The sequence below is a fragment of the Pseudophryne corroboree genome, chromosome 4 (assembly GCF_028390025.1).
Source record: "Pseudophryne corroboree isolate aPseCor3 chromosome 4, aPseCor3.hap2, whole genome shotgun sequence".
In the NCBI taxonomy this organism is placed as follows: Eukaryota; Metazoa; Chordata; class Amphibia; order Anura; family Myobatrachidae; genus Pseudophryne; species Pseudophryne corroboree.
The window spans coordinates 899036527-899060798 of record NC_086447.1 but is presented as its reverse complement, the minus strand read 5'-3'; the positions used below and the strand labels follow the sequence as shown (position 1 = coordinate 899060798).

The 24272-nt window shown below is 47.4% G+C and overlaps 1 protein-coding gene across 1 annotated transcript; it reads right to left on the bottom strand.

Annotated features, from left to right (window-relative positions):
- Positions 1 to 984: 984 nt before the first annotated feature.
- On the bottom strand, positions 985 to 24081 carry MRPL33 (mitochondrial ribosomal protein L33). Its single transcript, XM_063918904.1, has 4 exons — positions 23973 to 24081; positions 22717 to 22735; positions 11134 to 11240; positions 985 to 1384 (listed from the first exon to the last, which is right to left on the bottom strand). Exons 1-4 carry the CDS (start codon positions 23992 to 23994, stop codon positions 1335 to 1337), a joined length of 198 nt encoding a protein of 65 aa, XP_063774974.1. The 5' UTR covers positions 23995 to 24081; the 3' UTR covers positions 985 to 1334.
- Positions 24082 to 24272: the final 191 nt, after the last annotated feature.

Here is a 24272-nt window from a genome sequence, read left to right as displayed (position 1 = left end):
AGCCGTCTACTCTCACTGATTATCTGTGCCAACACCAAATTAGGGGGAGACCTCCTGAAAGTGCAAACCACCTAGCCACGCCCATTTAAACATTGTGGGGAGATGCACCAAAAAAGACAAGTGGAAAAGTTTGCTCATAGCAAAGAAATAAGCTTTTATCCAGTACATTCTATAAAATGATAGCTAGTGTATATATATATATATATATATATATATATATATATATATATATATATATATATATATATATATTCCACTAAAGTAGACAACGATAATGTCCAATGGTGCATGCAGGGGGGTTTTCAATACCTGGAAAACTCCCTAATGGACCACAGAGGTGGGCTGGACTAGGGGGGCATGCCGGCAGAGGTTGCTCCCTGGCCACTCCAAATGTGTTTGTCAATACGAGAGTGACTGGGCAGCATATTCTGCCTGTCACAGACAATTACTGCAGACACAGTGTCCAGCCACTCTGCTAGGCTGCAGTCTGTGGGGTACTGGTGTGCGATGCTGATTGATTAACGGCTCTGGCCAATCACAGTTGGGGGATGTATTCACACACTGATTGGTGGATGACAAAAACTATCCACCAATCAGAGCCATGAAGCTGTAATAAGCAGGACCAACCAAAGGCAGCCATGAGTATTAGACAATTTATTTTATCGCTTCACACTGATCTGAGGTTTGCCCCTCCCCCTCATAAATATGTGGATATTATTTAACTGAGCTCCTGGTGTGGACAAAGGTTCCTCCGCCTAAGCATGAAATCATATAGAGGGAATCGGCAGACGAGCGACAAACACTGCAAGTCTGGGCGTGCGAGGTGTTAGGGGAAATCTGCTTTGATGACTATTTATGCATAGAGCAAACCAACTAAATAATAATAAATCAACAGAAAGCACTTACACAACGAGCAGGCGCTGAGTAAACAACATGTAATGACAAACTAACATTATGACTTAATGACCTATTCTGAGGACAGCGTTGTACAAACACTGAAGACATTTATTTTTATTAATGATAATATATCGCAGACAAAATAAAGATCTTATGGAAGAATTTACTCTTTGGGGGGGCAGAGAGTTCTCCGAAACTATCACTTGTTTAGTGAATGGGAAGTAGCAGTGAAAATAGGAGACTTTAGCAGAGCAGCCGTGGTCCCAGCTGAGATGTTTTGGCCACATGCCCTCGGCATTGTCTCTGTAATTACTGGCAGTCTGACATCTGTGTTCCACTTCTCCGTCCTCGCACGTGGCACAGGATGTCCGCAGCAGCATCCCAACCCCCCTTTCCCCTCCAGGAGTCCTCTCTCTATTCCATTTAGGAACAGATCATCAGATGCTTCGGATTTTCTTCTTTTCAAAGAACAGAACATGTTGTTTTACTGGGAGAGAGAAAGAAATGAGAATTAGGAAGAGGCTACAGAAGGATGGCTCCCTGGGGCAGTGACTGCACAAATCAGTACTACAGACTACAGCACGGGTTCTCAAGTTCGGTCCTCAGGACCCCACACAGTTCATGTTTTCCAAGTCACCTGTGGATTTTTGAATAAAGTACATTTTATTAAGTAACCATCAGCATCAAAACCAACAGTACACCTATCCAATAATCAGTGGTATCACAAGACCCAAACACTATATACAATAAAAACAGACACCAGACGGATCCAGGTTAGCGATTAAAACAAATGTACAAGCAACGGGGAGCAACAGAACCTATTACATTCCACCTCAACCATACAACAGAATGTCCAAGGGCACCGGTGGGGCTTTAAAGAAGTCATCGTAAAAGGTATCTAACAAACATACATAAAAGTTTAAACAATTTACATATAAAATAAAACAACCTGTTAATAAAACAAACACTAGCAAAAAGAATGAAAAACAAAATTGCAATACAATATAATACAATAATAAAAGAAAAAAAACAGGATTTTAATACCGACCGGTAAATTCTTTTCTCCTAGTCCGTAGAGGATGCTGGGGTCCACTTCAGTACCATGGGGTATAGACTGTTCCGCAGGAGCCATGGGCACTTTAAGACTTTTTCAGAGTGTGAACTGGCTCCTCCCTCTATGCCCCTCCTCCAGACCTCAGTATAGGAACTGGGCCCAGGGAGACGGACATTTCGAGAAAAGGATTTACTTTTAAGTTAATGGTGAGATTCATACCAGCTCACACTTCAACCATGCCGCACACATGGCATTCAAGAAAACACATGCCAACGGACATGAACATTACAGCAACCGTGCTGAAAACATTTTGAACAAATTAACAACTGCAGGTAAAGTACGCACTGGGCTGGGTGCCCAGCATCCTCTACGGACTAGGAGAAAAGGATTTACCGGTAGGTATTAAAATCCTGTTTTCTCATACGTCCTAGAGGATGCTGGGGTCCACTTCAGTACCATGGGGTTATAACAAAGCTTTAATATGGGCGGGAGAGTGCGGATGACCCTGCAGCACCGATTGACCAAACTTTAGGTCCTCATCGGCCAAGGTGTCAAACTTGTAAAACTTAGCAAACGTGTTTGCCCCTGACCAAGTAGCTGCTCGGCAAAGCTGTAATGCCGAGACGCCTCGGGCAGCCGCCCAGGATGAGCCCACCTTCCTAGTAGAATGAGCAGTCACCGAATTCGGTATTGGCAATCCTGCCGTAGAATGAGCGTGCCTAATCGTACCTCTGATCCAGCGCGCAATAGTCTGCTTAGAAGCAGGACACCCAATCTTGTTGGGAGCATACAGGACAAACAGAGTCTCTGTTTTCCGTATCCGAGCTGTTCTTGCGACATAGATCCTCAAAGCTCTGACCACATCCAGAGACTTTGAAGCAACGAAGGTGTCAGAAGCCACTGGCATCACAATAGGTTGGTTTATATGGAAAGAAGAAACCACCTTCGGAAGAAATTGGTGACGAGTTCTTAACTCAGCCCTATCTTCATGGAAAACCAAGTAAGGGCTCTTGTGAGACAAGGCCCCTAACTCAGACATCCTTCTTGCGGATGCCAAGGCCAACAGCATGACCACTTTCCAAGTGAGAAACTTCAACTCTATCTCCTGTAGAGGTTCAAACCAATCCGATTGCAGGAACTGCAATACCACGATAAGATCCCATGGTGCCACAGGAGTCACAAACGGAGGTTGGATGTGCAGAACCCCTTTCACGAATGTCTGAACTTCTGGAAGGGAGGCCAATTGTTTCTGAAAGAAAACTGACAAGGCTGAAATCTGGACCTTGATTGAACCCAATCGTAGGCCCGCATCCTCACCCGCCTGGAGAAAATGTCCTAACTGAAACTCTTCCGTTGGAGCCTTCTTGGTTTCACACCAAGACAAATATTTTCTCCAAATACGGTGGTAATGTTTAGACGTTACTCCTTTCCTAGCCTGAATAAGAGTGGGAATGACTTCTTTGGGAATACCCTTTCGGGCTAGGATCCGGTGCTCAACAGCCATGCCGTCAAACGTAGCCGCAGTAAGTCTTGATACACGCACGGCCCCTGCTGCAGCAGGTCCTTGTGAAGAGGAAGAGGCCGAATAACTTCTATGAGCAACTCCTGAAGATCTGGATACCAGGCCCTCCTTGGCCAGTCTGGGACAATGATGATCGCTCGAACGCCTGTTCTTCTTATGAGCTTGAGAACTTTCGGAATGAGTGGAAGTGGAGGGAAGACATATACCGACTGAAACACCCACTGGGTTACTAGTGCATCCGCTGCTATTGCTTGAGGGTCTCTCAACCTGGAACAATATCTCTGAAGTTTTTTGTTGAGACGAGATGCCATCATGTCTACTTGAGGAACTCCCCAAAGACCTGTCACCTCTGCGAAGACTTCTTGGTGGAGGTCCCATTCACCTGGATGGAGATCGTGTCTGCTGAGAAAGTCTGCTTCCCAGTTGTCCACTCCCAGAATGAAAATTGCCGACAGAGCTCTTGCATGTCTTTCTGCCCAGAGGAGGATCTTTGACACCTCTGCCATTGCCGCTCTGCTTTTCGTTCCGCCCTGACGGTTTATGTACGCGACTGCTGTTACATTGTCCGACTGGATCTGTACGGGTTGATCTTGAAGAAGATGCACAGCTTGTAGAAGGCCGTTGTAAATGACTCCTTGATAAAGCTGTTGACACAGCGAAACGCGTCGGTTTTAAGGAGCCTGCCATCACAGATACCACATCCATCCTGGAATACGCCTAGAAGTCCGCCTACGATCTCTAACGGGGCACCTGTTGTCGTCCAAGAAAGGAGCACAAGACCAAGCTTTACAATAGGACTGCAATTGTCCATAAGCAACCAAAGGTCATTCCATCTTACTCCATATGGACTAAACCATTTACAACAAGTGGCATCTACATCCCCTGGACTGTGGCACTCTTTCAAGGATTACAAATAGGAGACTGTGTGTGGCTTCCTTATGTGGTAATATACCAAATATTTCACTGTGCTGTGTTTGCCCTTTTTCTGTCTATATTTAGACTGATTTTTATCCATTATTTTATATGTCATTTGCTAGTTGCAACTAGATCTTTTAAAGTTACAGAATAAAAAATTATATATTGTTCTATATCCAGTTTCTAGCGCTGTACATTTTTCTCTTTATAATATTCTCAACTCCAGAACGTTTATGTGAAGACAAGTGTCTAGACGTGACCATCTTCCTTGGAAGCTCTCCCCCTGTGTGACCGCTCCCCAGCCTCGGAGACTTGCATCCGTGGTCACCAGGATCCAGTCTTGAATCCCGAACCTGCATCCCTCTAGGAGGTGAGAACTGTGTAGCCACCACAGGAGCGAAATTCTGGCTTTGGATGACAGTATTATCCTCTGATGCATGTGTAGATGGGATCCGGACCACTTGTCCAATAGGTCCCACTGGAATACTCTGGCATGGAATCGGCCAAACTGTATGGCCTGGTAGGCCGCTACCATCTTCCCCAACAACCGAATGCATTGATGAATCAACACTCTTGTTGGTTTCAGAATTTGTTTGACCATTCTCTGGATTTCCAGAGCCTTTTCTACTGGAAGAAATACCCTCTGTACTTCTGTGTCCAGTATCATCCCCAGAAAGGACAATCTTGTCGTCGGTTCCAATTGTGACTTTTTTAAAATTTATGGTCCAACCGTGATGTTGAAGTACTGTCAGGGAGAGTGCAATGTGCTGCACCAACTTTTCCCTGGACCTCGCTTTTATCAGGAGATCGTCCAGGTAAGGAATTTATATTGACTCCTTGTTGTCGAAGGAGGACCATCATCTCCGCCATCACTTGGTGAACACCCTCGGCGCCGTTGAGAGTCCGAACGGCAACGTCTGAAATCGGTAATGACAATCCTGCACTGCAAATTTCAGATAAGCTTGATGCGGAGGATAAATGGGAACATGTAAGTAGGCATCTTTTATGTCCACTGACACCATGAATTCCCCCTCCTCCAGACTGGAAATCACTGCCCTCAGAGATTCCATCTTGAACTTGAACCTTTTCAGGTAGAGATTCAGATTTTTCAGGTTTAGAATCGGTCTGACCGAGCCGTCCGGCTTCCGAACTACAAATAGGCTTGAATAAAACCCTTCTCCTTGTTGTAACAAGGGAACCAGGACAATGACTTGATCCTGACAAAAAATTTGTATTGCTGCTGCCACTTCCCTGTCCGGGACAGAAGCTGGTACGGTCGTTTTGAAAAATCGGCATGGGGAATGTCTAGAAACTCCAGTTTGTACCCATGGGACACTATTTGTACAACCCACGGGTTGAGACAAGATTGAACCCAGAAGTAACTGAAGAGTTTCAGACGTGCCCCCACCTGAGCAGACTCCCGCAAGGGAGCCCCAGCGTCATGCTGAAGATTTGGCAGAAGCAGAGGTTGATTTCTGCTCCTGTGATCCCGGAGACACTGTGGGCTTTTTTCCTTTTCCCCTTCCTCTACCCGCAAAGAAAGGGGAACCTTTACCCTTTTTGTATTTTTTAGGCCGAAAGGACTGCATCTGAGAGTGATGCATCTCTTTTGCCGGTGCAGGAGCATAAGGCAAGAATGTCGACTTACCCGCAGTAGCCGCAGAAACTAAAGCATCCAGCCCATCTCCAAACAAGACCTCCCTTTTGAACGGGAGAGCCTCCATATTCCTTTTGGAATCTGCGTCAGCATTCCATTGGCGAATCCACACCGTCCTCCGTGCTGAGATTGTCATGGTAGCGGCTCTTGATCCCAAGAGACCAATATCTTTCATGGCTTCTAGCATATACGCAGCAGCGTCTTTGATATGACCTAACGTTAGGAGTATCTTGTCTCTATCTATTGTGTCAATGTCTGATGACAAGTTTTCTGACCACTTTTCAATAACATTACTCATCCACGCACAGGCAATGGTAGGCCTGAGTAGTGTTCCACTGGCCACATAAATAGATTTCAACGTAGTCTCTAACTTGCGGTCTGCCGGCTCCTTTAGTGAAGCCGTCACAGGCGCAGGGAGAATCACCTTTTTTGTTAACCATGACAGGGCACTGTCTAAAACGGGGGGTGACTCCCACCTTTTCCTGTCCTCTGCAGGGAAAGGATAAGCTACCTGAATTCTTTTGGGAATCTGAAATTTCTTTTCAGGATTTGACCAAACTCCCTCAAAGAGACTGTTCAGCTCATGAGATGGAGGAAAAGTTACATTAATTTTCTTTTCCTTACAAAAATAAGCCTTCTCCTGTGGTAAAGGAGGGGCCTCCGTAACTTCTAACACCTCATTTATAGCAACAATCATGTATTGAATGCGTTTTGCTAACTTTGGATCTATTCCCCTGGAATCACTAGTGTCGACACAGGAATCAGAGTCCGTGTCGGTATCAGTTTGTACTATTTGTGCAAATGACCTTTTATGTGTACCAGAGGGATCCCCTGTGGATGAAAATGCAGAACTATTAAAAATCACATCTTCGACAGATTTTCTCCAGTTTTCTGCATGAGACTCAGACTTATCCAATCTCTTACTGATATGATGCACACTATTCTTTCACCCATTCAGGCTCTTGGTGTGCCGGCAGTGCCACCACATTACAACTCTGTGTCCCTAAAATGGCTCCTTCAGGGGAAGAGCTCCCTGCCTCAGACATGTCACACACGTGCACAATCACACCACAGGCACTCTGGGGCTTATAGGGGACAGACCCACAGTAAAATCTGTCAGAGGGACACAGAAAGGAATTGCCAATCCACAACTCAGCGCCTAAACAAAAAAATCCCTGTTCTTTTACACAGAGACTTTCCGCGCTATATATATTGTCAACAATAGGTTATAGAACCCCAATATACACCCCCCCCCCTTTTAGCACCCTGATACTTGATTCACAAGTGGAGAGGAGGATCAGCGTTTCTTCCTCTGCTGTGTGCTGGAAGAAAATGGCGCTGAGCAGTGTGCTGGCTGCCTGAGGAAGAAGCCCCGCCCCCTGCAATGGCACGTTTTTTGTAGGACTGTGCCACAGCATCATATGCCACCTTTTGCCAGTGAGAGTAGGTTTCATGCTGCCCAGGGCACTACCCCCCGCGCCCTGCTGTGCACTATGTTATGGATAGCATGTTCGCGCAGCGCTCCCGCTCGCTGCGCGGTACCTTAAGCCGTCACGATGACCGGAGATCCCTCTCTGCAGACCTCCGGTAATACACTCACCAGTCTTCTGACTTCTGGCTCCGTTAGGGGGGTGACGGCATGCTGTGGGAGTGAGCGCATAGCGGCAGCTAGTGTTCAGTACCCTTCAGGAGCTAATGGTGTCCTGTCAGCAGAAGCAGAGCCATGAAACTATTTAGGAAGTTGGTTCCTACTTCTTCCCCCTAAGTCCCACGAAGCAGGGAGACTGTTGCCAGCAGTTCTTCCTGAAAATAAAAAACCTAACAAAGGCTTTTAGTGAAACTCAGTAGAGCTCCACTAGAGTGCGACCAGTCTGCCTGGGCACATTTTCTAAACTGAGGTCTGGAGGAGGGGCATAGAGGGAGGAGCCAGTTCACACTCTGAAAAAGTCTAAAAGTGCCCATGGCTCCTGCGGAACCGTCTATACCACATGGTACTGAAGTGGACCCCAGCATCCTCTAGGACGTATGAGAAAGTAAGTAAATGCCACACTCGAAATATCATCCTACCTAAAGTAATAAGAGCAAATAAAGTCAACATACATATAAAGACAGCGCGCTACGTGGCGGGGTGCGAGTACGCATAAGCGGACTCCAGACGTCTGGTCCAAATACGCTCAAATCTAGTTTCTGTCTTGCGCAGAAGGTACATATCGCTCATGTTCCACAGGGACATTCACCAGTGAAATCAAAGCTGGGAGCCTTGGGCCTGAGGAAACCATCCATGAACAAGCCAGACATACTTTAGTAAGTGCACACAGATTAGTAGCGTATTGAACACTGTATCGATCCAATTCATCATCATCCCTAGCACCGAGGATACAGAACAATCTGAACCACAGAACATTCCCATAGCAGATGGCAGAAGGTTTCTTGGGCGTTGCCACATTTGGGACAAAGGTCAAATTGCCGGCCGCCAAAGCGAACCAGGCAAATAGGGAGTTAAATATGTTCTGTGTGAGAGAAATAGCTGGATCTGATGAAATCTTATAGATGTGGTAGCCTTACAGATATTCCAGGAATCCTCACTAAGGGGCCCCACCATAGATTCCCAACTGCGTTGTAGTGCCGGCAAGATCTCATTGTGATGGGAGGAAAAGGAGTATGTAAGGGACATAGATTTCACAGGTCCCAAAGTCAACACAAACGGTTTCACCGGGGAATGTGTAATAGTCAGGGGGCCATCCAGAAATTGGGCATTAAGGGCATGTCAGAGTTGCAAAAATCTATAGAAAGTAACCGGCAGACTGTACTCGGCCATCAATTGAGCAAATGATTTCAGAACTCAATCAGAATACAGCTGTCCCACCGCACCAATGTGACAGTTGGTGACACACATTGACCTGCCGGGGTGACCTGCGTGGGGTATTGAGGACCAAGGGGGATATTTAATAAAACACAATTATCTCATAAAAGCTGGAAAATGTGATACCTAGATTTTATGGAGATGGGAGATAAATATTTCCTCTCCAGTGGCAGTTGCAGAGCAGTCCACAATTCAAATAGAGGAGCCACATCAACTGCTACCCCCAACACTGCCAGACATTGCTGTCCGGGACTCACTGGCAGTTGGTGTGGCTCCCGTTTGAATTGTGGACTGCTCTGCAACTGCCACTGGAGAGGAGATATTTATAGCCGTCTCCAGAAAACATAAATATCACACTTTCCAGCTTTTATGAGATAATTCTGTTTTATTAAATATCCCCCCCAAGTTTAAGAACCACTGGACTATAGCAAACTGATCTTCGATTGGTTATAGGCATTCAGCACTCATCTGAGTGAAGCGGCCTCTGTACGTGAGCTGGAGATTGAGCAATTTAGTGTTACTGATTCCGTACAGAATTATATAATAGGTGTATCCTTGACTCTGAACTGTCCTTTGTTCCCCACATTCAATCTGTCTCAAAATCATGTTACATACATTTAAAAAACATCCAGAATACAACCGTATCTTACACAAGACACAGCAAAAACTCTAATCCATGCTCTCATCATCTCCCGCATTGATTATTGTAATAGTCTCCTGACCGGTCTTCCCAAACATAGGCTCTCACCACTACAATCCATTCTGACTGTAGCTGCGAGACTGATCCTCCTCGCTAACGTCCGTTATCGGCTGCTTCGCTCTGTCAGTACCTCCATTGGTTACATGTATTCTACCGCATTCATATAAAATACTTTTACTCACACACAAGGCTATTAACCATACTACACCAACATACATCTCTTCTCAAAATATCTCCCAACCCGACCTCCTCGCTCTGCACAAGATCTGCGTCTCTCAGCCACACACATTACTTTCTCCCATTCATAAACATACTACACTTTTTTTTACACACACACACACACACGCTGTTCACACTGTACACTACCGAAGCTTGGCGATGACATCTCCTTGCGACAGAATGCGTCTCTCCTCATGCTGTAAGCGGGTCATGGGTCAAGTGCCCGGAGATACCCACTTACGCTGCAGCTGACGCGGGTCCGTGCCAGGTAAAACCCTGCTGGATATCAGGGTTGGATAAACGGCTCACTGGAACCAGATAGACTTTTCCACCTAGCAAAATCCTGGGTTGCTGTGCGTTCATGTGCAATAACCCGGGATTTTCATGTCCGTAGAAAAGGGGTATAAGACTCTCCTCTAGACTCCAAGCGATCCCAGAAAACTCACCTCTTCAGGCAGCTTATCATATCCCAGAACCACCCACATACCTTCCGCAAGCTTTCCTATCCAATTATATTCCCTCTATACAGTCTGCACATAACTTTACATATTTTCTCTTTCTTCGCTTTCATATCCCGCTGACCCCAGGCCAAAATTCCTGTGTGACCAGATCATACAGCCCACCAAGAACCCATGCCTATTTCCCTATAGATTGTAAGCTTGCGAGCAGGGCCCTCTTACCTCTCAGTCTGTTATTACCCAGTCTAGTTTTATTACTGTTTGTTCCCAAATGTAAAGTGCAACGGAAAATGCTGACACTATTTAAGTTACTGTTAATAATATTCACCACGACACAGCCCCTCATCCTTCACTATATTAAGTGTTATCCAGCACTGTGCTCCATATTTCCCTTTTTACTTCTATGGACCATTTATTTCAATGGAGTTGTGCACTACATGTAGATACTCCACTGAAATGAATGAGGTTACGGATATGAATGGTACTGCAGCACGGCTGTCTTGTCTCCTCGCTAATAAAGACTAAATTTTATCTAAACATAGCAGAAAATTCACTGTACTATGTTACTGTAGCTCCGATGTTGCTGCATAGCACTGGCCTGCAGCCGGATACTCAATGACATTAGTTTTACGTGTATATAGAAAGATCGCCATTTACTAAACCTGGAGAGGGCAGCTGTTTGATCACAGCCATCGCCATACGTCACAGACACACACGAGATACTACGTCTGCAAAACTGGCGTGCATTCTACTCCGCTGCAGCCTCTTAATGTCCCCTCCACAGACCAGAAGAATTATACACTGATTGTGGTGGCAGAACTGGGAGGATGTGGGATAAATAAACTCACCGATCGGATCGTACTTCCTCAGGATAAGCTTGTCTTTCAGCTTGTTCCGCCTGGTGTTAAAGCGATATCCGGTTCCCGCGGCGCTCAACATCTGCACCAGGTACACTCTGGTGGGAGAGCACAGATACACAGATGGGAGTTTTACAGTGCACCTGCTACATATTCCCACCGGGGGCAGCCATTCTTCATACTATCTGCACACTCTAAATGACCCATATGCCACCACTCAGTGTAGATTCAATGGGCTCGATTCAATTCAATCCAATCCAATGTTAATAGCGGCGGATAGGAGGTCCCAGAGCTATTCAATTGGCAGGGATGTTCAGCCCGTCTTCAGATTTCTGCAGAAAACCAAGTAAACCATTGCCATGATGCGGCTTTCTGCCTTTAGCGCGGCACAAACTGCATCTCAGCAGGCAGTTTAGTCGGAGAATGCCGAATCTCACGACTAAACACCCGGGTTACGGCGCGAGAACCGGCATCTCCCGACTAGCGATGAGTACAATTGAATAGCTTTGGGGCCTCCATCCTGGCGCTATTAATATTGCATTGAATTGAATAAAGCCCAGTGTCATGGTACAGCATGGAACCCCAGGTGGAGTTAGCCAATGAGAACAAGCTCCAAATACTTTTTCCCGAGCTTGGTAAATTGCACTGTTCCAATAGAGGCCGAAAATCTTATGGGGTCCGCAGTTTCCACACTGGTTTTGCGACAAAATGACTTGATAAATGGTAATAAATAGGCCCCTGGTTAGAGTCCTGAGATTTTATAGCCGTGAATAAGTTTTAGAAATAAGAAATAACAGTGGGAAGATTTGACTAAGTACTAAGACATGTCTCGCTGACAGCAGTATATATAATGTGTCAATTATAAAATCCAAAACATGTGCAGCAGTGACCCTCCTGACAGTAGGTTGTAACATTGCACCATCGGTTGAAAGCTAGGAGTTCTGTCTAGGGGGTCTATTCATGAAGCAGTGAAAAGTGTGGGGAAGTGAGCAAGTGGAGAAGTTGCCCATGGCAACCAATCAGCATTTAAGTAACATTTATAATTTGCATACTATACAATTGTACGGAGAAGCTGATTGGTTGCCATGGGCAACTTCTCCACAGGCTCACTTCTCCACTCTTTTCCCTGCTTCATGAATAGACCCCTAAGTGCTTATGTATTTAAGGCACTGTATAAAAAAATGAACACACTGGGAGATCAACCTTAAGGAAATTACAGCGCTTAGGCCCAGATTTATCAAGCCTTGGAGAGTGATAACCTGCATGGAGATAAAATACCAATGAATCAGCTCCTAACTGTCATTTTTCAAACACAGCCTGTAGCATGACAGTTAGAGGTGAATGGTTGGTACTTAATAACCGTGCAATTTATCACTCTCCAAGGCTTGATAAATCTGGGCCTTAGTGCCTTGAAGATCACACCAACCACCGTACTTTTGATCATGTACATAAGATTTCCATCAACCTTTGTGTACGTGTCTCCGTCAATGATCTGCTTCTTAATCTTAGTATCCTAGGGCCTAATTCAGACCTGATCGATGCTGTGCATTTTCGTACAGCGGGAAGATCAGGTCTGAACTGCGCATGCCAGAGATGCAATCGGCATCCCAGCCTAGCGATCGCCTCTGCCTGACTGACAGGCAAAGGCGGTCGGTGTCCGGGAGGGGGCGGGCCGGCGTGCGGGGAACAGGCCGCGACGGCTGCGTGACGTCACACGCAGCCGCTGCGACCTGTGCTCTGGCAGGGAGCTACTCTTCAAGTACACTTTTGTACCAGTGCGGCGGGGGGAGGGCCAGACATGCGGGGCGGACTAACCCTGTGCTGGGGGTCCCCCCGCATGTCAGGGTGGCTGATCGTAGCCGTGCAGCTACGATCAGGTCTGAATTAGGCCCCTAGTCCAAGAAGTCTAATAAAACCACTGCTCCCCCCTTTGATTTTGCTCTACCTATAATAGCAGTGTTCTCACGAATAGATATGATGGCTGTCCTTTGGGATTGTAATAACTGCCCTGTTTAGTGGAAGAGTATACAACTGCCCTTAGGTAATCCTGAGAAACGTTTTGATATTAAAATTAGACGTAGGAGGCTTGTGAAATATTGTGTCAGAATCAATTGGGCCACAGACAAGAGTCAACAAAACGATCTCGCAGTTAAAACGTTTGTCCCATTTTAAAGTGATCAACATTGGTGTTAAATGCACCCGTAGTGTAAGTGGGTACAAAGCTCAAGACCATCTCCAAAAGCGACAGTGGTTAGTGTGTAAGACGACAAGTTGAACACAATACTAGGTATCGACACAGTCTGGCGCGGCTTGTGCCCGCCCCTCCTCATATGGGATCTGGGGCGTCAGTTCTTAGTTGTCTGGGGTTGTATTCCCCTAATAAAAATAAGAATTTACTTACCGATAATTCTATTTCTCGGAGTCCGTAGTGGATGCTGGGGTTCCTGAAAGGACCATGGGGAATAGCGGCTCCGCAGGAGACAGGGCACAAAAAAGTAAAGCTTTACTAGGTCAGGTGGTGTGCACTGGCTCCTCCCCCTATGACCCTCCTCCAGACTCCAGTTAGGTACTGTGCCCGGACGAGCATACACAATAAGGGAGGCATTTTGAATCCCGGGTAAGACTCATACCAGCCACACCAATCACACCGTACAACTTGTGATCTAAACCCAGTTAACAGTATGACAACAGAAAGGGCCTCTTAAGATGGCTCCTTAACAATAACCCGAATTAGTTAGCAATAACTATGTACAAGTATTGCAGATAATCCGCACTTGGGATGGGCGCCCAGCATCCACTACGGACTCCGAGAAATAGAATTATCGGTAAGTAAATTCTTATTTTCTCTATCGTCCTAAGTGGATGCTGGGGTTCCTGAAAGGACCATGGGGATTATACCAAAGCTCCCAAACGGGCGGGAGAGTGCGGATGACTCTGCAGCACCGAATGAGAGAACTCCAGGTCCTCCTTTGCCAGGGTATCAAATTTGTAAAATTTTACAAACGTGTTCTCCCCCGACCACGTAGCTGCTCGGCAGAGTTGTAATGCCGAGACCCCTCGGGCAGCCGCCCAAGATGAGCCCACCTTCCTTGTGGAGTGGGCTTTTACAGTTTTAGGCTGTGGCAGGCCTGCCACAGAATGTGCAAGTTGAATTGTGTTACAAATCCAACGAGCAATCGACTGCTTAGAAGCAGGTGCGCCCAACTTGTTGGGTGCATACAATATAAACAGCGAGTCAGATTTTCTGACTCCAGCCGTCCTTGCAATGTATATTTTTAAGGCTCTGACAACGTCCAACAACTTGGAGTCCTCCAAGTCGCTAGTGGCCGCAGGCACCACAATAGGTTGGTTCAGATGAAATGCTGATACCACTTTAGGGAGAAAATGCGGACGAGTCCGCAGTTCTGCCCTATCCGAATGGAAGATTAGATAAGGACTTTTATAAGATAAAGCCGCCAATTCAGATACTCTCCTGGCAGAGGCCAGGGCTAGTAACATAGTCACTTTCAATGTGAGATATTTCAAATCCACCTTTTTCAATGGTTCAAACCAATGGGATTTGAGGAAATCTAAAACTACATTTAGATCCCACGGTGCCACCGGAGGCACCACAGGAGGCTGTATATGCAGTACTCCCTTGACAAAAGTCTGGACCTCAGGGACAGAGGCCAATTCTTTTTGGAAGAATATTGACAGGGCCGAAATTTGAACCTTAATGGATCCCAATTTGAGACCCATAGATAATCCTGATTGCAGGAAATGTAGGAAACGACCCAGTTGGAATTCCTCCGTCGGAACCCTCCGATCCTCGCACCACGCTACATATTTTCGCCAAATGCGGTGATAATGTTTCACGGTGACTTCCTTCCGTGCCTTAATCAAGGTAGGAATGACTTCTTCTGGAATGCCTTTCCCTTTTAGGATCTGGCGTTCAACCGCCATGCCGTCAAACGCAGCCGCGGTAAGTCTTGAAAAAAGACAGGGACCCTGCTGTAGCAGGTCCCTTCTCAGAGGTAGAGGCCACGGTTCGTCCGTGAGCATCTCTTGAAGTTCCGGATACCAAGTCCTTCTCGGCCAATCCGGAACCACTAGTATTGTTCTTACTCTTCTTTGCCGTATGATCTTCAATACCTTTGGTATGAGCGGCAGAGGAGGAAACACATACACTGACTGGTACACCCAAGGAGTTACCAGTGCGTCCACAGCTATTGCCTGTGGATCTCTTGACCTGGCGCAATATTTGTCCAGTTTCTTGTTGAGGCGAGACGCCATCATGTCTACAATTGGTCTTTCCCAACGGTCTATTAACATGTTGAAGACTTCTGGATGTAGACCCCACTCTCCCGGATGAAGATCGTGTCTGCTGAGGAAGTCTGCTTCCCAGTTGTCCACGCCCGGGATGAACACTGCTGACAGTGCTATCACGTGATTCTCCGCCCAGCGAAGAATCTTGGCAGCTTCTGCCATTGCACTCCTGCTTCTTGTGCCGCCCTGCCTGTTTACATGGGCGACCGCCGTGATGTTGTCCGACTGAATCAACACCGGCTTTCCTTGCAGGAGAAGTTCCGCCTGGCTTAGAGCATTGTAGATTGCTCTTAGTTCCAGAATGTTTATGTGAAGAGACTTTTCCAGACTCGTCCATACTCCCTGGAAGTTTCTTCCTTGTGTGACTGCTCCCCAGCCTCTCAGGCTGGCGTCCGTGGTCACCAGGATCCAATCCTGAATGCCGAATCTGCGGCCTTCTAATAGGTGAGCCTTCTGCAACCACCACAGAAGTGACACCCTTGTCTTTGGTGACAGGGTTATTCGCAGGTGCATCTGCAGATGCGACCCTGACCATTTGTCCAACAGATCCCTTTGGAATATTCTTGCATGGAATCTGCCGAATGGAATTGCTTCGTAAGAAGCCACCATTTTTCCCAGGACTCTTGTGCATTGATGTACTGACACTTTTCCTGGTTTTAGGAGGTTCCTGACCAGATCGGATAACTCCTTGGCTTTTTCCTCTGGAAGGAAAACCTTTTTCTGAACCGTGTCCAGAATCATTCCTAGGAACAGCAGACGAGTTGTCGGGATTAAATGGGATTTTGGAATATTCAGAATCCACCCGTGTTGTCTTAGCACCTCTTGAGATAGTGCTAAAGCTGTCTCCAGCTGTTCTCTGGACCTTGCCCTTATTAGGAGATCGTCCAAGTATGGGATAACTAATACGCCTTTTCTTCGAAGAAGAATCATCATCTCGGCCATTACCTTGGTAAAGACCCGAGGCGCCGTGGACAATCCGAACGGCAGCGTCTGAAACTGATAGTGACAGTTTTGAACAATGAACCTGAGGTACCCCTGGTGTGCGGGGTAAATCGGAACGTGTAGATACGCATCCTTGATGTCCAAGGATACCATAAAGTCCCCTTCTTCCAGGTTCGCTATCACTGCTCTGAGTGACTCCATCTTGAACTTGAACTTTTTTATGTAGAGGTTCAAGGACTTCAGATTTAGAATAGGCCTTACCGAGCCATCCGGCTTCGGTACCACAAATAGAGTGGAATAATACCCCTTTCCTTGTTGTAATAGGGGTACTTTGACTATCACCTGCTGAGCGTACAGCTTGTGAATGGCTTCCAACACCCTCTCCCTTTCGGAAGAGACGGTTGGTAAGGCAGACTTCAGGAAACGATGAGGAGGATCCGTCTCTAATTCCAACCTGTACCCCTGAGATATTATCTGCAGGATCCAGGGGTCTACCTGCGAGTGAGCCCACTGCGCGCTGTAATTTTTGAGACGGCCCCCCACTGTCCTGGGAAGGAGCTGCCTGTTGGTGTCTCTTCCCTCTTCCTCTGCCTCGTGGCAGATACGACAAGCCCTTTGCTCTCTTATTTTTGTAGGAGCGAAAAGGCTGCGGTTGAAAGGTCGGTGCCTTTCTCTGTTGGGGAGTGACTTGAGGTAAAAAAGTGGATTTCCCGGCAGTAGCCGTGGCCACCAAGTCTGATAGACCAACTCCAAATAACTCCTCCCCTTTATACGGCAAAACCTCCATGTGACGTTTTGAATCCGCATCGCCTGTCCACTGTCGTGTCCATAAGGCTCTTCTGGCTGAAATGGACATAGCACTCATCCAAGATGCCAGTGTGCAAATATCCCTCTGTGCATCACGCATATAGATAAATGCATCCTTTATTTGTTCTAACGACAGTAAAACATTGTCCCTATCTAGGGTATCAATATTTTCAATCAGGGATTCTGACCAAACTACTCCAGCACTGCACATCCAGGCAGTTGCTATAGCTGGTCGTAGTATAACACCTGCATGTGTGTATATATTCTTTTGAATAACTTCCATCTTTCTATCTGATGGATCCTTAAGTGCGGCCGTCTCAGGAGAGGGTAACGCCACTTGTTTGGATAAGCGTGTGAGCGCCTTGTCCACCTTAGGGGGTGTTTCCCAGCGCGCCCTAACCTCTGGCGGGAAAGGGTATAATGCCAATAACTTTTTTGAAATTATCAACTTTTTATCAGGAGCAACCCACGCTTCATCACACACGTCATTTAATTCTTCTGATTCAGGAAAAACTGTTTGTAGTTTTTTCACACCATACATAATACCCTGTTTTACGGTATCTGTCGTATCAGCTAAATGTAACGTCTCCTTCATTGCCAAAATCATATAACGTGTGGCCCTACTGGAAAATACGTTTGAATTTCTACCGTCGTCACTGGAATCAGTGCCCGTGTCTGGGTCTGTGTCGACCGACTGAGGCAAAGGGCGTTTTACAGCCCCTGACGGTGTTTGAGGCGCCTGGACAGGCATTAATTGATTGTCCGGCCGCCTCATGTCCTCAACTGACTGTTTAAGGGAAGATAAACCATCACGTAATTCCACAAATAAAGGCATCCATTCTGGTGTCGACCCCCTGGGGGGTGACATCTGCATATTTGGCAATTGCTCCGCCTCCACACCAATATCGTCCTCATACATGTCGACACCACGTACCGACACACACCGCAAACTCACAGGGAATGCTCTAATGAAGACAGGACCCACTAGCCCTTTTGGGGAGACAGAGGGAGAGTCTGCCAGCACACACCACAAAGCGCTATATATACAAGGGATATCCTTATATTAAGTGCTCCCTTATAGCTGCTTTAATATATATATATATATAGCCATTAATGTGCCCCCCCTCTCTGTTTTACCCTGTTTCTGTAGTGCAGTGCAGGGGAGAGACCTGGGAGCCGTTCTGACCAGCGGAGCTGTGACAGAAAATGGCGCCGTGTGCTGAGGAGATAGGCCCCGCCCCTTTTTCGGCGGGTTCTTCTCCCGCTATTTTTCCAGTCAGGCAGGGGTTAAATATCTCCATATAGCCCCTATGGGCTATATGTGAGGTATTTTTAGCCTTGTATAAGGTTTATATTTGCCTCTCAGAGCGCCCCCCCCCAGCGCTCTGCACCCTCAGTGACTGCCCAGTGAAGTGTGCTGAGAGGAAAATGGCGCACAGCTGCAGTGCTGTGCGCTACCTTATGAAGACTGAGGAGTCTTCAGCCGCCGGTTTCCGGACCTCTTCACGCTTCAGCATCTGCAAGGGGGTCGGCGGCGCGGCTCCGGGACCGGACTCCACGGCTGGGCCTGTGTTCGATCCCTCTGGAGCTAATGGTGTCCAGTAGCCAAGCAGCAAATCCACTCTGCATGCAGGTGAGTTTACTACTTTCCCCCTAAGTCCCACGTTGCAGTGATCCTGTTGCCAGCAGGACTCACTGTAAAGAAAAAAACCTAAACTAAACTTTCTCTAAGCAGCTCTTTAGGAGAGCCACCTAGATTGCACCCTTCTCGTTCGGGCACAAAATCTAACTGGAGTCTGGAGGAGGGTCATAGGGGGAGGAGCCAGTGCACACCACCTGACCTAGTAAAGCTTTACTTTTTTGTGCCCTGTCTCCTGCGGAGCCGCTATTCCCCATGGTCCTTTCAGGAACCCCAGCATCCACTTAGGACGATAGAGAAAGAACCAGTAGATGAAGACGGAGTATCGCCACTTGGTGGCGAACGATCCCGACCTTCTTTCTCAGATGAAGAGTATGAATCTACAGCGTTAATTGGCTTTCTTCTATAATTCCGAAAATTCCTCCTGTTTATAAGAATTGTTGCCTGTGAGCCACATATATACAATGAGTTTATAATCCTGATTGACCATCTCCACAATCCGTTCCTTCCTATACCGATCAAGTACTGCCTTCACTTTGTCATGCCATTTGCCAATTTTCTCACTGGTCAGAACTGGTGTAACAGTCATTTTTAAACCATTAAGCTCACGCCTCACGTTTGTCTGCTCATCACCGGCCAACAGTATTAAATCTGAGCACTTATTGGGTACTCCGCACCATATTGAGCAGAAAGATGGATTTGATCTACCAATAGTTGGTACAATAGAGATCCTAAAACCACATGGGAACTTTTTATTATAGCAGTAGCCAGATAGAAACCATCCATGAAGAACCAAGTCCACCTCTTTTTTTATTCGATTTCAACAATTTGTGATAAGAGATCTAATAAGGATTCAGGAGGTAAGGTGTTAAAATCCCCTACTTCAAACAAAACTATTTCTGGGGCCTCTCTATTACTGTGGCATCCACACACTGGACAAAAGATCAACATTAACCACAGAGTGACCTACACCACAGACCATATATAAATGTTATACTGGCTGTATGGGCTAGCCTATCTAGGCAAAACCATTACAATGTTTAAAGGGGTTGGGTAAGGGATACCGACGTTTACGATTCCAGCGGTCATATGACAGCAAGATGATGCTCACAATCCCAACACCTGGTAGGTAAGTATGCTTACCCTCTCCCCTCCCTAACCTCTTTTCCAGGAGCCTAACCCTAATCTCCCCTGCTCCCTAACCCCCTCCTTTTCCGCAGCCTAACCCTAACCCCCTCCGTTCCCGCAGCCTAACCCTAACCTCCCCGCTCCCTAACCCCCTCCTTTCCCACAGCCTAACCCTAACCTCCCCCGCTCCCTAACCCCCTCCTTTCCCACAGCCTAACCCTAACCTCCCTGCTCCCTAACCCCCTCCTTTCCCACAGCCTAACCCTAACCTCCCTCGCTTCTTAACCCCCTCCTTTCCCACAGCCTAACCCTAACCTCCCCCGCTCGCTAACCCCCTCCTTTCCCACAGCCTAACCCTAACCTCCCCCGCTCTCTAACCCCCTCCTTTCCCACAGCCTAACCCTAACCTCCCTCGCGTCCTAACCCCCTCCTTTCCCACAGCCTAACCCTAACCTCCCCCGCTCGCTAACCCCCTCCTTTCCCACAGCCTAACCCTAACCTCCCCCACTCGCTAACCCCCTCCTTTCCCACAGCCTAACCCTAACCTCCCCCGCTCTCTAACCCCCTCCATTCCCACAGCCTAACCCTAACCTCCCCCGCTCCCTAACCCCCTCCTTTCCCGCAGCCTAACCCTAACCTCCCCCGCTCCCTAACCCCTTCCTTTCCCATAGCCTAACCTTAACCTACCCCGCTCCCTAACCCCCTCCTTTCCCACAGCCTAACCCTAACCTCCCCTGCTCCCAAACCCCCTCCTTTCCCATAGCCTAACCTTAACCTTCCCCCGCTCCCCAACCCCCTCCTTTCCCACAGCCTAACCCTAACCTCCCTGCTCCCTAACCCCCTCCTTTTCCGCAGCCTAACCCTAACCCCCTCCGTTCCCGCAGCCTAACCCTAACCTCCCCGCTCCCTAACCCCCTCCTTTCCCACAGCCTAACCCTAACCTCCCCTGCTCCCAAACCCCCTCCTTTCCCATAGCCTAACCCTAACCTCCCTGCTCCCTAACCCCCTCCTTTCCCACAGCCTAACCCTAACCTCCCCCGCTCGCTAACCCCCTCCTTTCCCACAGCCTAACCCTAACCTCCCCCGCTCGCTAACCCCCTCCTTTCTCACAGCCTAACCCTAACCTCCCTGCTCCATAACCCCTTCCTTTCCCATAGCCTAATCTTAACCTTCCCCCACTCCCCAACCCCCTCCTTTCCCACAGCCTAACCCCTTCCTTTCCCATAGCCTAACCTTACCCTCCCCCGCTCCCTAACCCCCTCCTTTCCCACAGCCTAACCCTAACCTCCCCTGCTCCCTAACCTTAACCCTCCCCCGCTCCCTAACCCCCTCCTTTCCCACAGCCTAACCTTAACCCTCCCCAGCATACTTTATGGATGCTGACTGTCAGGATTCTGGCGCCGGTCTTCTGATCACCGGCATTCTATGCGTCCGTATATCCACTACATCTCATTTAAAGAACACATGGTGAACAGTCGCTCCTCAATCAGGACTGCACTAACTTACGGTCAACTGGATAAACCAGCCGCAATTGAACATATGGGTGGTCTTCAGTATGCCGACTGACGGGATCCCGGCGCACGTATGCTGGTCGCCGGGAGCCCGACCGCCGGCATACCATACTGAACCCGAACATACATAGCACTCCACTGTACTACAATAGACCACATCCGGAAACTACTTTGGGGTGTAAATAGAGTACAGGTGCTATTACACGGGGACGCCAGATGGATTTTTTTTTTGTCTTGACACCATCTGGGGATCTGGATGACTGCAATCACTACAGGTGCTTTTTGTGAACGGCAGTACATTAATGAAGCACTGTAGCACATTAACTCCCATTAACTACATTTTGTTTGTTTTTGCTCATCGTTTTTTCTAGATTTTTATTTGTATGCTAAAATTCTGGCCTATACGAGTCACCGTACTGAATTTTCTTTGTGAATATTTTTTTTTCATGAATATTTTTTCTAGAATTGTACAGCATGTATTTGTTTTGCACGTTATTGTTTATATCTATTTAGTTGTTTGCCTCTATAACGATTCATACTACATAGTTTATGTGCATATAACATACATGTGATCCCCCTCTGGTATTATAAGAAGCATACCAGCAGCATTGTTTATCCTGTTGTCTTGACAACTTCATGACACGTACTATTGATGTACGCTGTAGTTGCTCTATTAGATAAGGCACACTTCGATGGAATGTACTTCTGGGTCCTGAAACGCCTAAGTCATGTGACCGCGGCTACGAGACTTCAGGAGATGTGCATAACTGGCTTTTGTATACCAACAGCGCTATTTTGCTCTATTGCCCATTTATTCACCCAGCAACATTATTTTTGTGTTTATCAGCATAACATTAGTCACACAGGAGTTGTGTTGTCATCGATTGGGCACACTTCCTATGGGTGGAAAACACACTTTTGGGACCATGGAACACAGGTCACGTCAGTGTGTCCTCCATTGATTGTTACACACCAACAATGGTAGCAAACTTTTAATTTAAAAAACATAAAGGAAAAAAAAAAACAATCGGAAGTATGGCGACATCCATGTCTGAAACCCATCTGGTTCTCTGCCATCGATGGAATAAATATTTTACACCGACCATAGACTATTGGTGGTCATACCAGGAACGTCACCTACTTTAGAATATATAGGATACTGAAGACAACACGCCAGATAAGCTGTATATAACACACAACACTGCATATAACAAACACTGCAAATTACACACTTGTACTTACTTTGATTTGCCGGCAGCAACTGATGCAGATGAGAGGGGGAAGAATAAGAATATTAATAATGTGACAAAATGACACACTCACATACACTGCACTCACACAGACTCCGGTGCCACTCACATACGCTGCACTCACACACACTCCGGTGCCACTCACATACACACCCACTTCCATGCCACTCACATACACTGCACTCACACACCCACTTCCATGCCACTCACACAAACATACACTGCACTCACACACACTCCCGTGCCACTCACATACACACCCACTTCCGTGCCAGTCACACTCACATACACTGCACTCACACACACTCCCATGACACTCACATACACTGCACTCACACACCCACTTCCATGCCACTCACACAAACATACACTGCACTCACATACACACCCACTTTCGTGCCACTCACACACACACTGCACTCACACCCTGATACACACCCACTCACTCGGATACACTCCCACTCCTGTGCCACTCACACTCAGATACACTCCCACGCCACTCACGGTCAGATAACCACACATATAGATCCATACCCTCCAACATTTTACACATAAAAATCGGTACAAATGAGAAAAGGAGGCGTGGCCACGCCCCTTTCCCTATGGTTGGTTCTATATCGGAGTGGCAGAAGAGACCTTGTGACGTATCTAGGGGAGGAGACACGTCACCAGGGGGAGGAGCTACGGGCGAACAGGGTACCCGAAAAGTACCCTCGCGGACTCGCTTCGGGCTCTGTGGCTCGCTCACCACCTGATTACTAAAGGTAATAGTTGGTGGCGTGGTATAGTAGAGGAACTATCCCGCAGGCCTAGCTCCTCCCCCTTGTGTCGTGACTCCTCCCCCAGACGGAAAAGGTCCCTTAGCCCACTTGATTCTAGCATCTACCCTTTTCCTATACTTTCAATGGTAGTTTGGACATCCAAAAATCGGTACAGACCATTAAAAAAAGGTACAATTGGAGGGTATGTAGATCCGCTCTCTCTCTCATCACCCACTTCTCCCACTCCTGTGCCACTCACACTGGCATACACTCCCTCTCATGCTCCACTCAGATACTCTCCCACTTCTCCCCCACTCACACTCAGATACACTCACATTCAGAAATAATCCAACTCCCCTACCCACTCACATCTCCCCATTAACACTCATATTCATATACACTGCACCTGCACTCACACTCAGATACAGGCCTCCCTCCACTCCCCCCTCCTCCGCGGGTACATCATCCCCCTCCCGGCAGCACTCACAGTTTATGCGTGTGAGTAACATGCTGGGGTATCTTTACTACAGCGCAAGGACGAGAGGGACAGACAGCGAGCCGGTATCACTTCCGGGTTATGTCCGCACCGGAAACACTGCGTTATGGCGGCCGCCATCTTTCTGTAGCCGCAGCGCCGCCTGTTCTTACCTGGGATGGTCCCCGGGAAAATGGCCGCGCCGCTGTCAGTCAAATTCTGCTACTCTGGCTGTACCTTTATCCTGCTCATATCTGCATCTGGTGCTACAGTATGACGAGACTGATGTCTGGGGGCCCTGCCCCATGCTAC